This window comes from Brachycentrus maculatus, unplaced genomic scaffold (genome assembly GCF_059751285.1).
Source record: "Brachycentrus maculatus isolate JH-2025_06_01 unplaced genomic scaffold, ASM5975128v1 h1tg000086l, whole genome shotgun sequence".
Lineage (NCBI taxonomy): Eukaryota > Metazoa > Arthropoda > Insecta > Trichoptera > Brachycentridae > Brachycentrus > Brachycentrus maculatus.
In genome coordinates, this window is record NW_028280840.1 from 2,239,675 (window position 1) to 2,255,516 (window position 15,842).

General features: G+C 27.3%; 1 protein-coding gene across 1 annotated transcript; it reads left to right on the top strand.

Moving 5' to 3' along the window:
• The first annotated feature begins 1,629 nt into the window (after positions 1 to 1,629).
• On the top strand, positions 1,630 to 15,437 carry LOC148310875 (trissin receptor-like). The gene is made up of 6 exons (XM_088257622.1): positions 1,630 to 1,750; positions 3,925 to 4,069; positions 6,261 to 6,420; positions 8,136 to 8,333; positions 13,923 to 14,057; positions 14,928 to 15,437. Exons 1-6 carry the CDS (start codon positions 1,630 to 1,632, stop codon positions 15,435 to 15,437), a joined length of 1,269 nt encoding a protein of 422 aa, XP_088113748.1.
• The last annotated feature ends 405 nt before the right edge of the window (positions 15,438 to 15,842 follow it).

Sequence of the window (15,842 nt, forward strand, 5' to 3'; positions counted from 1 at the left end):
GAAACCTTATTTTGTTATTTTTAACTGCACACTGATAATGTTTTCATTTACTGTTGAAAACAATGATTTGTTTTTTTTTCAAAATTATTTTATTTATCATTTATAAATACTTATTTCTTAAACACTTGGAAATTAGCAAATCCTTAAATTTCTCTTATTTATTGTATTCAAGTGTTTTCGATAGACGCACTAAATATTCCCATACCTTACATTTTTTGTGCCCTTATTATTCATCGTACTTTTGTTCCTTTCACTACATTATATATCATTGAATAGGCTTTCCGGGCGCGTGTATGCTAATAAATATATCCATATATAAATAAATAACATGATTTATGACTGGAGTCTTTAAATTGTTCAAAGATTCGTACTCTAAGAACCAATAACCTTCGAGACATTAATGAATTCTTCAGGTTTTTTTTTTTAATTTCGTATACAATTTTATTAATAACCTACTATGACAACTTTGACACTTTCCACGCTTTGAAAAAGGATGAAGCGATTAAAAGGTCAAACTTTTACCTTTACCCATCATCCTTCATCCTAATATTAAAAAATTCTTCTAGTTTCCGATCGACGAACGATGACACAGTCCTAATTTAAATTTTATGGTTAATAAATTCAGTATTGTTAATTTTTAATTTCATTATTCAATAAGTTAAATTTGAAATACTAGCTACTAAAAATACTTAGAGGGGTTACATCCTTGTTATTCTCAGTCAGGCAATTCAAAACGAATACACATGTTGAATAAAATATATGTACTGAGCAATAAAAACGATTAAATTTTAATTCAAATAACATTATTGGGAAGTGAAAAGTGTTGTGTTTGGAAGTAAAAATATATATATTTTAAATAACAATGAATAAAGGCAATTGGTCAATTTAGTATATTTTATTGAAGGGTTGATTAAAACTTTTGAGGTAGATAATAGAGATGCCTTTGTTCAATGGAAGTTTTAACGTATTTGTTCTAAATCAGGTCACTATTGTCTTGTAATTGTCTCTTTTGACGTATTTAAACCCTACTGTTCTTAATACATACTGTTGACGTATATCAAACACTTTGATTGCTGTCAAAAATAAGTCGCTTGGATAAAGAAATGTTTTTTTACATGAATCAGCGATTTCCGGTTAGTTGCTGTCGATGAAAGGTTAACTTAATGCAGACTACTAGTACATACGACAACACACAATTATCTAATCCATTAAATATATATTTTAATTATAAAGTAATAATACGGCATGTTTACTTCCGGTATAGAAAGATGTGCGGTTCGTTTAATTATTTTTTGTAGATATGTTATTATTTTTTGTACATTATATTATACAAGCCGTCTTCATTATTCTCACACACTTGAATTTACTTTAAAGAAGTAAATTCATTCTTTGTATCGTATTATCAATATTAAGGTACTCGAAATACCGAGAAAAATATAATAAAATACATCGAAGATTGTATAACATCAACATTTACACCGATTTTCGAACATGAAAAATAACAATTTTAAATTTAACAGTAATATTTATAATACTCATTGGTTTCAGAAATTATTTTTTCAATGTTCAAATTTTAACATTGAAGCGATGATATTAAAGAAGACCGGTAATTTAATGGAATAAATCAAAATGAATCACACCGAAAATATTTCCTTAACTACAAATGAGAATGGATACATATTCGATCGATTGGATATTCGAATTATATTTATATCTTTATATTCCATGGTTTTTGCTTGCTGTTTCTTGGGTGAGTACTTTTCGTAAATGACAAATACGGTTATAGTTAAACCTCTTAAAGCATGTAAGTGTAGTTAATTTAATGATAATCCAGGCGTAACACATGATGAAACAAAATCTATTTTTTTCTAATTGCAACGTAAAAATACCACTATTTAATGGAGACACGAAGCTTTCTGTTCAGCTCCCCAATTAGTCAGTTGAGTGAATGTCTATCAATTACTAAATATTTACATAAAAACGAAGTTCACATAAATATTTTTTTAATATATGACAAAGCTTCTCGAAAACTTGAGAAAATAGAATTAAAAAAATCAGAAATTATTGCTGCCATCCGTGCCATGCTACAAGTGTCCCATTTGAAATCCATTTGTACCACGTGGATTTGACTAAAAGAGACATCTGCTTATATAAAGAAATCCATTTTAATATAAGCGACTCTTTTATAAGCGATTATTTTACACTAGTTTATAGCGTATATCTGAAGTGATGTCTACAACTCCTTGCGGTACCATTCACGTTCCATTTTTTTTTAATCTTAGTTACGGTATCTATTTATTAGCCAATTTGAATAATTTGGTGATTTATAAATATTTTTCCAAAAGACATATTATTAAATGACATATTTTTTGTTATATTTCTAGTAGTTTGCTTTAGATTCAAATAGTCTAGCATGTATAATTTAAAATTTTTTGCTAAATTTCTAAATTAAGATTTATTTCTTTATTAGTTACTGAAATTTAAAGGAAATGATAATATCGAACAATCATATTTTGTTATCTCTTGTATTTTCTTTAATAAAATATTTTATTTTGTACCGTTACATATCACTTTGCTTCAAGACTTTAATTTAAATGATTTTAGTTAATTTTTAGTACGTTAACAATTCTAAAAGAAAACAATTAAATATTAATTTTTACCAAATAAATAAAGTCAAAGTTACCAACAAAGTAACAAAGTCAATGTTAGCTTTAAATTTCATATTAAATCCCAGCCCTATTGTGTATGCAATACAATAAATTCTCATATGAAAAATGTACAACGTGAGATTTAAATACAAATTAAATCAAATATGTTTTCTAAAAGTGGTATTACACAAAGTAAACAATGGATGATAAGCAGAATGTTTTATTACCATACCACACAATTATCAATACTTTTCATGTACAAAATATTTATGTTTTCACTTATAAATATGGATTATTTATAAATCATAGTTTCAACAAATATTTCATTGAGAAAACTTCATTTAAACTGTGCACAAAAGATTTTTTAGACTTTTCAGCAGTTCAAAGAAATGTTAGCAATTAAATATCAACTATAACATTAATTCGTTAAAAAAAGGTATACTCCACAGATTTCTGTATGATAAATTATTTGAATGCTTTAAAAATATATTTACATCAATTCATATATGGTTAGGCTGATTTAAAATGGTTCAACCTTTATCAGAATATTTGATATTTTCGATAAATTCCAATTTTAGCGGATTGTTGCTTACTGGGTGGAAAATATAGGACAGATGAATTTCTGTTTCAATCACAAAAAAGATTTTGGGTGTTTAAATTTATTTTTTGTTATTTTTTATTATTTCGTTTAATAATTCATATAGAAAGCGTATTTATAAAGAAAGCGTAAGCCTTTCATATAGAAAGCGTATTTATAAAGAGAACAAAAACATTCACTCAGATTTATGTGGAATTCATATATTCAATATTCATGTAGAATAAAATATACTAAATATAAATAAGGCTCATACAAGATGAAGTTATTTAGGGGTTTCATTGTCAAATTACATATAAAAGTTGTCACATTTCATAGATAAAGATTTTTAAAGTTTGAAAAATTCAATATTTCCTCAGCTAAAATATAAGCTTTTTCAAAACTTAAACTGATATTAATAAATCAAATTAAATTAAAAATGTCACAAATATATTTGTAATAAGTTACTTAAATATATCTAATGATGATCATGAAATAAAAATATAAAAATTCTAATCAAGTTTTTAAACGGTTTTTGGATATTTTTGCCATATCAAAAATGGTTCTTGTTTTTATTACGAGAGTCAACTTTCGGTTGTTGAATTTAAAAGTCTACAAAAACGAAACCCCAAATAATTTTACGACTTTATATGATGCTTACTTATACTTATTTATAATTGCGTTTAAAATAATTGGTTTCAGGTAATCTTCTAGTAGTCCTAGTTGTGACACTTTCGAGGAGACTGCGTTCTGTTACAAATTTCTTTCTTGCAAATTTAGCTCTGGCTGATCTTTGCGTGGGAGTGTTTTGCGTTTTTCAAAACTTATCAATCTATTTGATTACAAGGTATGGAACAAAATTTGTCATTTTCAAAATATTTTATGTTCCAATCCTACACAGATTTGGTTTTTAATGATATACAGGGCTTAATTTCAAAAGAAGCTATAATTGAAAATTGATCTGGAAACTTTTTATGAATATTTCGTCCAAAAAGTCGTATGGTTTAATGTTAAAAATATAATAAAAATCTTGCTACCACTTAAGATTTGAATAAAGATGTTTGACGAAAATATTTCCAAATATATACAGTAACATTTATATGATCAAAAAAGTTTAATTTCACTTTTATATTTAGACATTTATAAGGCTTATGATCTGTCATTAGGTAGTTGATCACATGAACTAATAAATGAAAAGTCTTTACCCCTGTTAATATCCAGATATCCATACCCCCCTCTCAATTTAATTGTCATCTATGTTTCTAATATTCACCCTTATCCGCAACCAATAATGCATAGGGTACTGCATCAAACGTATACAGTGTGAATTTGAAATCCTGGAAATTGAATGTGGTAATCACTACACTATGGAGGCGGACATTCACGCTAAGATATCATAAATAACTCCTTTGTGAAGTGGATCCTGTATCCGATTAACAAACGATTGTGAATGATTTCCACATAATAAAATATTCTTCATATAAAACTTCAAACAAATTTGATAAAATTTATATTTTTAACTAGTTTTTTCAATTTATTCACATGAAATGAGAAAAAAATAATTATGGCTTCGTTTGAAACAACCCTCATCTTAATTAATTTTATTTAGTTTTTGTGCTTGAATTGTTTTGGTAAAAATAATATTCATATTAAAACTTTTTACTGCTTTAATTTATTTAGTGATATACATAAATAAGGTACTCATATTTTAATATTGTCGTTGAGAAAAATATCTTGTCGGAGAAGTGCGACCTTACATAATGTTTGATATATAATATACAAGAGTCAAAGGTTTAATTTGAGAAAACTTTTGCTTGTTAAAACTTTACGATTCCAATACTATAAAACCGAAGTGGAGGAAGAGAGGAAGACATTCACGATGATTACGAAATCAATTTAACCCTCCGTTGAACTTAATCTGAGGTATACACGAACAGTCTCAATATACACATGTATCTTAAAACACTCCATGTTCTTGACAAAGCCTTTCAAAAACATTTTAGATAAGGAAACGTTTTATTGAAATTTATCTTTTATTTTAATTGATTCATTTAACGTTGGGCTGCTTAATTTAAGGTCAAACGATCACAATTTGTAGATGTGTACACTCCTTTACACATTAATGTCAAAAGAAAAAGCGTCATATTTTATTTAAGTTGAGCATTTTTTAAAAATATATATATATATATATATATATATATATATATATATATATATATATATATATATATATATATATATATATATATATATATATATATATAAATAAATATATATTTATATATATATATATATATATATATATATATATATATATATATATATATATATATATATATATATATATATATATATATATATATATATATATATATATATACAGACTATCCATCGTATCTGCATTACCACAAATTTTAATAGAGAGCTTTCTTTGTGGTTTGGGTTATTACCCTTAATTTCATCTGTGCAAATGTTAACTTTGCAATCGTGAGCAGTTACTTTTAGTTTTTATCATTTTTATCGATAGGTATAGCAAAGAATATTGTTTTCTTTACGCTCAATTATTCTAAATTTTGAAATAAAATAATTTTATTTTTCTTCTTCTTCGATAAGAGAAGAATTCAATGGTATTGTGGTAAGATACTCATTAGTGAGCGCATAGAAAATCTGAATTTAATTTTTCTTACTAAAATTTGTAAAAAAAAAAGTAAGTTACTGCAGATACTCAGAAGAGCAACGATATTTACGCTTAAATTTAAGACATCTGCTTACTCTGCAATTCCAGATTTATGAATAACAAGAATATCGCCTAGACTTTGGAAGTTTTAACAAAGAGCAATTTTGTGGCGTATGTAAAGTAGTGTACGGATAGTACGATCAAAACAATGATATCATATATCCTATAGATATGTATATTTTGACAATCGGAGGGTTAAATTCAGTTCATAATAAAACAAGTACCAGTATCTCATCAGCTATGAATAATTCAATGGTATTCAAAGTGATTAGTTCATTAAGATTTGTTTAAAATATTCCAGTTGGGTATTTGGCGACTTCATGTGCAAAATGTATCAATTCATCCATTCTCTGAGCTATACAGCATCAATTTTTATACTAGTCGCCATAAGTATAGAAAGATACTTTGCAATCATTCATCCGATAGCATGCAAACAAATAATAAGTATTTCCAGACTTAAGGTATGTACTTCTTCTCATATTTGTCGCATGCTTTAACCTCTATTTACCGTAAAATTGATATTGTTTTAATTTTGATATTGTTTAATTTGATATTGTTGTTTGGATTCCGGGGATGACTAATTTTACCATATATTACGAACAGTAATAGAATTACCCTCTTTTTACTTTACAATTCAAAATAAACAAGAAAATTGTGTTCCATTTATTGAATATGTTAGTTTTTACTATTTTTATTTATCATTTTTTAAATATATTTGCAAAGATTGAATTACTAAAATAATTGCTAAAAAACCAGTGTGTTTCAATTATTTAACCTTGTCTTATAAAAAAATATTCAATATTCCAAAATCAGTTCCCCATTGAATTATTATTTTTTAAAATTAATTATTAAACCAAAAATATACAATAGATAAATGTAATTTTTTATAGTGAACCTTTAGAATATTTGTTTATTTTTCAAAAACAGATGGGAAAAGCAACAGATTTTTTTTTTCGAACACAAATTATGAATTAATATCCACTATGAAAAGAAAAATATTATTTTGTCTAAATATAAATATTTTACACTATATATTACAACACACTACATTTTATAAATTAAACTATGACAAAAAATTAAGCTTAAAAGGATCAATTTAGGTGAATTAACTGATAGTGGCAAAATTTACAAATTTATTTTCAAGATCGCGTCTCAACATCATTACAATGGAACAATCTAATTATTTGAATAAATTTTCTCATCAAAAAACAATACATAAATGGTAATTTTAAGATAATATATTGTAATCCATGACAGTAATTAATTTAGAACACTAGTAAACGGAAGTTTATTATTTCTGAAATAAATTATATAAAAAGTATATTAAAACGATACAAATATGTACATAACAGATAATACATGTGGCTGATAATGTTACCAATTTACATTATCAGGCATATATTTTATCGAAAATGCTACAAGATGTTAAAATAAAAAGAGTTATGATAAAAAAAAAAACAATACTTATTTCATTAATAAATCTTCCTTTTCCAGTTAAATTCAAATTTATCATGTTCCCATGTAAAAGTAACGTGGTCCTTAATATTTCTGAATTTTTCGGAAAGCATAATAACTGTTGAGGGAAAAACTGTACTTAGTGTGATGATCGAACATAAATTCATATTATATACGTACTTGGTGTCACGCTTCACAGTAAAAACATTTAACATTTTAAATTTATTTAAATCCATGAGCATGTTAAGGTGGCATAAGATTTAAATTATGTTTAACAGACTTAAATGAAGTCTTTATTTGCAAAATTATCACACTTTGAAAAATATGAACAACAAAAAAGTATTGCATGTTTTGTTATTACATGTTACGTTATTTAAGAAATTTTCAGTATGAAATATGATGCAATTTAAAGCAGTTTAATAAAAATTAGAGTTATAATAGAAAACAAAGAAAAACGTGTAAAAGGTTCGTCAAAATATTTTTTTTTCATTCTGTCATTTTCCAAAACAGTTGTTTTTGGCTAGTAAAAAGACGATATTTTTTCTCATTCAGGTTCCTTAGAACACATTTGAAATCCTTAATAATAGAGTAATAATAGAGTTTAGAGTTAGAAAATAATGTTTATGTAAAGTAGGCCTAGCTTACGGCATCTGTAATTTAAATTGTTGATTTATGTTTATATAAAATACGTGTTTGATTAATTGTCCTTCTTTATTCCCAGTGGGTAATGGCAGGTGTTTGGTTAACAAGTGCTATCTACAGCGCCCCGAAGTTTATTTGGGTACAAACTATCACAAATGATCTGGGAAACAATGAAACAGAGACAATTTGTATACAGCACAGAAAAAAGTACGACTCTGAACTTTTCGACATAATCAACTTTTGCTTTCTCTACCTGGCACCTCTCTGCATCATCTCGGTAAGATTTTAATTAATATTTTTTCCAATATTTCAGGGAAAGAATTAAAAAATTAAGTTTTTTTTAAATTTGAATAATGGTATTTTTTCCATTTTATAAAAAACTTGTTACTTGAGAGTGTAAAGTAAAATATCCGGCGAATGATTACATCTAGTATTGACGCGATTTACGCTTTGTTTTTGCATAAAATGTGCATACAAGGTTATTTTATCGGCAAGAGTCTATGGACGAATGACTTGTTTATTTTTTTTATTGTGGTGTGAAACCTGTCAATCTGAGTTTAGAGAAGACACGTTCACTACACATTTGATCTAAAATGGTTGTGCAAAATTTAAGTGTTTCTCCTTTATTCATTTATAGGCTCTTTAACAAATTGTGGGTGTTTGCACTTCACAAAACCAAACACTAAACTGAGGAATGTCGAGGAATTCGTAAATGGTGGAATCCTTTGATAGTTCGCTTAATTGTGGCTTCTCTACAGAATAGTTTCTATATCGATTTGCCTCTCATAACCGGCCAACATACCTTTCTCACTCAATCTTATTCACTAACCATCTCAGTCACACAAACATATATTGTACAGATCTCTCACCCCCATACTTAGACGAACACAATTATTTTCCAACAAAATGATAGAATACAAAAAAATCTTAATTTGTGTGAATGATACGTATACTTAATTACATCCAAAAATATTTTCTTTTAAAAAGTTGAACAATTTATCAAATCGTATTGAAAGTTTTTGAATTAACTATTGATAAAGAAAGTATATATTTTTATTACTTTAAGTAAGTAAAAATTCTAGGAGGTAGTATTTTTAACGCAAAAGCATAAAAAATATTTCTTAAACTTTTTATTTTCTGTAATCACATCTTTCGTAAGAAAAATATTGTAATTAATAATATAAAATAATTTAATGATTCATCGTTGTCATTTTTTTATGAACAACTCATGTATTGTAGTTTTTGTTGTAACAAATTTCTCTGCACCTTGCTTAATTTTTTTCCATCACGATATTTTATACCTCCATTTCCTATGCAATCAATTGAGAAATATTTATTCTATTTAGAGGAATAGATATTTTGGTAATACTTTTTTCAGACGCGGTAAGTAAAAGATTTTTCGATCTACTTTTGGTGCGTAAAGTCTTATACCGTTATAAATATCTATGTTGTATCCATCATGTTTCATAACCAACAAAAACATATTGTCGTATGAGAGTAGAAAATTCTTTGACGCAATTTAAGGTTTTCCGTAACGTTCCGGGTCCTGGAAATGGTATTATTATTACACGAAACATGCAAAGTGGTAATGACCTACATTTCTTAGGGAATTTCGGTATGTTGAATACTATGGTTATTGTGGAATGGTCATTTGTACTTTTCATACTGAATATATAAAAGGGACCGTTCTTTTATTTTCTTCTACATAATTGACCATGGGGCTTTTTCAAATATTGTATGATAAAAATAAATTGAAGAAAACATAAATAGGGCAGCGTTAAAACGGCATTTTTGTACATTAAAATAAAAACATGTGTTTGGTGAAAATAAAATATGCATCCAGTAACAAATATAGTTTTTATTGATTTGCTTTAATGTTTGTGGATAATTATTTGAATGTATAAAAATTAAATACTTTTTGAGTTTATTAATGAAAATGCAACTAGTTTCGAGAACTGTATTGTTGATTAGAATATTTGTAGTTTTCAAAAGTTGTTAGGCTTGCATTAAAAAAAAATAACAAAAATGATGTGATGATTTATAAAAAAATGATGTGATTTATAAAAAAAAAGAAGGCAAAAAATTATACATTTATTTAAAAATCGAAAGAAAATGAAAAACACTTTTTTTAAACAGTGTTTATGCACTGGTGTCATAAAATTCAATCGGAAATGCGACAAAATGTGATGATTAACAGTAGCTCTTAATTTAAATTTGTTTGCAACCATATTTACAAATGTAAAGAGTCAATTTGTAATTAACAATCATTTGTAAGCAATATGGCCATTGAAAAACCGTATCCAGTAGAAAGGTATCATTTTTAACTAAAAATTTAAATAACTTAAATTTTATAATTAAATCACATAAATAATTATATGCGATCATTAATAAATTATATGGGGCTGTAGCATATCGAATTATAGGGTTAAAATAAGACCCATGAATAAAAAATATTTCTTAGATAAAACATTTTTTTTAAATATATATTTCTACATAGAGAAGTATTACAATGGTCTTCTTTCTACTAGTGCACCTTAAGATGAAATATATGGATGGCATTGTATGGAGTAATTAATAATTGGAAACGTTTAAATCTACCAACATTCATAGTCCTAACAATTAATATACGGTAAATAATTAGGTATCTATCTACCTTTACGATCCCAGGGGTTAATCGGAAGATTTCAGAGGGTTAGGGATCTTCGGTTTCACCGACATTCTAAACCACTTGGTCTCCTGTAGGTCTTCTCTAGAATTACAGCCGTAAGTCTTCTTAATACAATGTTCTAAACATTGAGGCTTGAAGCTTTGAAGGCAATTTGAACTTAAGTACGAAAATTAAAGTTCACATAGAGATTTAGTAAATATGTAAGAGCGAAAGTCAATTAGACCGCATGTATAAAATTTTTAAATGGAACGGAAAATTCCATACTTAACTTTTTTTCTCTAGTAATTTTTTTCTTATATTACTGATTTTAATTTTAAATATACATAATTTGTACAAATTTTGTAAAATAATTGGCACATATTTTTAAATAATTGTTACATATTTGATTTATCGTAAAAATATTTTAAACGTGTTTTGACGATTTATTTAATGTTGTAAAAATCCTTTGATATTACCATCTTTATTTAATATTTTAATTATATTTCTTAATAGCATTAAAAATCCATAAACAGAATGTATTGAAATCCCTTTTTTTCAATCAGAACTATTATAAAACCATTTTTTTACTTGTCTCCGATGTATTTCGATCCACAAATTTACACTTACATTTAAATATTATAATTATGTCGTCTGCAACAAAAAATCTTATTTTTCTCTCTTCTATGAACAAATACTATTCACCTACTTATTTTGAATAGCTTTGATAGTTACAAATCTTAAAAACTATTAAAAATCTATCTTAGAAGGCTGAAAATATCGCTTCAAAGCAATAAGCTCGCCAATGTATTAAACGTTTATTTTATGTATCTAAAAGAAATTTAATTAATGAAATATTATTCAAAACTTTTAATATTTAATTAAAAATATCATTCAGGTTGTTGTAATCACTGAACTTCAGTATTAATATCATATTATTTGAGTCGAGTTGTTGTGCTATGGTGTCGCGGATTATGAGTCAGACGCACCCCTTTTCTGTTGCAAATTTATTCTTATTTTGGAAAACAAGTCACACGGGCTTACCAGAAAATAGAATTTGTTCAAAATGTTTGTATGTTAAAATAAAATAAAGATTTATTTTCTATAAAAAAATATTTTCCATTTCAGTCAAAAAAGTTTTTCCATTTCAAGAAATAAATATCAAGTGTTAATTTTCTTTTTCTACACATGTAAATTTACGATGTAATTTTTGTACTTTTTGTACGTTTTTTGAAATATTTCTTGAATTTATAGGTTTTTTGGGCAAATATAATATTACTTTCAAAATGATTTTCTTTCTTTAATATCTGGTACAAAATATCTGGTTTCATTCATAACGGAAGATGTTTTAACATTGTTTTCCCAAGAAATTATTTTATTATTTTAATCAAAAACGGAGTTAAAGTCAACAAATACCATTTAAAAAAATAATTTGTAACAAAAATCTAATTTCGTTTTATTATTTATATAATATCTTAAATAAATCAAGGAAAAGGGACGATGCCATAAAAATATTATATTTTTTTCAGGTTTAACTTTTAAGAGCCAATAGGTTTTAAATTTAATGAAGTGGGCGATTTAGATTTTTTCAATATTTTTACCCTTAAAACCCGGCCATCTGCTGTTTTCTAAAAAAGTTAAATGTTTTGTAATATTACTACTGGTTTGAAATAATATTCATAACTCTTAGCTTTTTTCTCAAGCTTCTTGCACTCATAAAAATATATCACAAATAAAAACCATGACTTAAAAAAAAGGTAGTTTTTGATCCCACATGTAACAAGGAAAACATGTTATGGAGCAATTATAACTAACGTACTTTTAATATATGATTTGGCAGTCATTTTGTGGTAAAATCTGTGCATTTTTTAATTTAAGTTTTACTGAATAAATACCACTATGTATAAAAATCTTTTGTGATACGTGTTTTGATACAGTCCGCATCATTTTCACACACCGGATCACCATTGTTTGAAAATGATGCGGAATGCATCAAAACACTTGTCACAATAGATTTTAAGAAATAGTAGTATTACTAAGTAAAACTTTAATTGAAAATATTTAAGTAGTTGACAAATTCTTACCTGATCTTGACTGATGATAAGAGGTCATTCATCTGTCTGCAAAAGATCGACTAACTTGTAGTAAGTCCGAGACACAATAAAAGTATTTGTAATTGTACAATACAATAAACGTTTCGTCAAGATATTTTATTTACTAATGAAATAAAAAACATGGTTAGGGAATAAAAATGAAAATATTGTCACATTCCAAAATAAAGTTTTCAACCTTTTTGGCAAATTTACATCCAAGCCTTAATTATTTATATGCGCGCATATAGCTACTTAATGAACTTTGAAACTTTCGATTTCATACATTTTGGCAGTAACCTTATACGGAGGTTTTGATTACTCGTTCTTTGATCGTTTTAATTTAGCACAAAGGTATTTAATTTATTTATGTAAGATAAAATAGAAGCTTTTCAGGCTCTTTGATTAACGTATCACATTTACAACGAGAATAGATTTTTACATATGTAAGGGAGCAAAACAACATTAAAGGTTGTTGTTTGTTTGATACAAAAGATGTTTTCGTCAAAAAGGAAATTGTTTAATAAATGTTTTCAGTAAAACCATTTTACAACAGTTTGAGTGTGTCCAAATACTTGTTCACAAAATCTGGATTATCTCCAATTAAAGGAGTTATTTTCATATTATTTTTTGACAACAAGAACAAGGTTTCTGAATTAGTTCATATATATATAGAACTTCCAAGAATTTGAGTAGTGTGGATGTCAATAATGGGTAGAATTGTTGAATGTTACACGTGTGTAAAGTGATTACTTAAACCAGCCTATGACGGTCGTCAGCCCCGTAAATGCCGAGACTTCCATATTCTTCTCTTCATCTTTGATGAGATGTCAAAAAAAAAACATTTTACATAAAAGAGATATATTGTATTAAAGAAAACAGTGTGGGTATCAGACTGGCTGATGATGTCTTGAAATATTAAAACGACGAAACTCGGTTTCTGGTCAAATAAAATAAATGGGGAAAATACTACAAAGATGTTATTTAAGTTTATAAAATGCAGTTCCACCAAGAAATGTCAGAACAAAACTTAAATCTAATAAAATAAGCATATTTTCTTCGTTTAATTGAAAAGCATAAAAAATTGTGAGTTTTTCTATCTGAAATTTTGATAATGTGTTTGATTTCTCAGATTCTTTATTCTCGCATAGCAATTGGTCTTTGGAAAAGTTCCCAAGGTTTAGAACCTACTGCAAGAGAAACAGAATCGTGTTGCGTTCTCCACTGCACAAAACACCGAGGACAAAGAGATCAGACATACAGTCAGGTAGGAATTTCACGATTTTTCTTTCAACCTCTATTAATGTTCGTATAAAAATCTTTAATTTGTACAATAACCGTTAAATTTGATACAATTTGAAATCATTTAAATACAGCATGGATCCGTAGGCGTTCTTTTACCGATTCCAAGGGAAATCTTAGAGTAAATTATTCAAATTCCTTGGTTTTATATCTTGACGTTAGAGGCATAACATTTTACGACTTTACAATGAAAGTTACATCAGATAAAAGACCTTAAAAACACATTTTATTATTTTTTCAATATTTTGAGAAAATGTGCTATTGTATTTCATATTTTTTCAGAGAAAGGCTTAATTAATAAACTGTAGAAACATTGAATATGATATTCTATACTAAGAAATGAAACGCCGGAGAAAAAATGTACAGTTATATAAAATTAACATTTTGAACGATTAACTAGTACTAGATCTCGAAAACCATGGCCATTTCCCGAGCATATTTTTTTATCAAGCTAATACTAAACGACTCATAGTAAAGTCGCATTCCGTATTTTTTTTAGTTACTTAATTATTCATTAATCAAAAGATCCACTTCTTCATAGACATAAAAAACATACTTCGAGAAATGGGATTCAACTAAATTTGGATGTCTTAGGTAAAACCAACTGTAAATAATGAGACGATAAATTTCTTAGGAAAATAAGAAATAAGCCTTCATCTTGCAAAAAACGGTATCATATATTTTACAATTACAGTACAAGTAATAAAATATAATGTATTTCATACAAAAAGGTATATATTAGTGATTTTACTATTCGCTTATTGTAGCAGGATACCGTTTTTGGCAGAAGGACTAATTTAAATTTTCGTCTCTGAGTAAAGCTGTTATTTTATAGGTCAACACGAAAAACACCACTAAACCGGTGGTCGCAACATGGAAAGCTAGGGACGGCCAACAGCCTTTCCAGCAATTTAGCCACCAATCGCAAAACGTTATAAGGGCCAGGCGGGGAGTCATAAGAATGCTCATTGTAATTGTGTTGACATTCGCCCTGTGCAATCTCCCATTCCACGCGCGCAAGATGTGGCAGTACTGGTCGCCTAACTACCAGGGCGGCAGCGACTTCAGTTCGCTCTTCACACCCTTGACATTCCTCGTTACCTATTTCAACTCGGGAATCAACCCGATCTTGTACGCTTTCATGTCCAGAAACTTTAGGAGGGGTATGAAGGAGCTTATTTTATGTAATTGTCGCGGATCGCGGAAGAAGAAACGCAACGCGCTCGTCAAGGAAAACTCGATGAATCGTGTCCCTACCGCGATGCGCCGCAGCTCGACCAGATCTACGCGACTACCCCTTAGTTCACTCTCATATGCAACGAGCTCAGATATGGGAAATGGATGACATTATTTGGATTCAAACATGTAAACTTCATAATTAAAATGTTACTTGTTTTAAAATCACTATCAATATTTTATTATAACTTAATTATAATGTCTACCGGGTTCGAAGCTGACCGCTTCGAAACCGGTAGACATTATAATTAAGTTATAATAAAATATTCATAGTGAGTTTAAAACAAAGTTACATTTTAATTATAAAATGGAAAATCACAAAGTTAATGCTTCAAATATAAATTAAATGTAAACAACATTTTACAAAAATAAAAATGACTAAATCAACAAACAAGAATTTAAAACTGGTGCTTTACATTACACAATAATTTAATTTTAATTTAAATTAAACATTTGACATTTTTAAACATAGTTAAATTATATTTGTATACATAAATAATTATACTTTGTCTCT

Excerpts from the sequence above, each read along its gene's own strand:
- LOC148310875 (XM_088257622.1), top strand. The coding sequence starts at position 1,630 with ATGAATCACACCGAAAATATTTCCTTAACTACAAATGAGAATGGATAC. Across the intron at positions 1,751-3,924 it reads TTTTGCTTGCTGTTTCTTGG|GTAATCTTCTAGTAGTCCTA; the intron begins GTGAGTACTTTT and ends AATTGGTTTCAG. Across the intron at positions 4,070-6,260 it reads TCAATCTATTTGATTACAAG|TTGGGTATTTGGCGACTTCA; the intron begins GTATGGAACAAA and ends AAAATATTCCAG.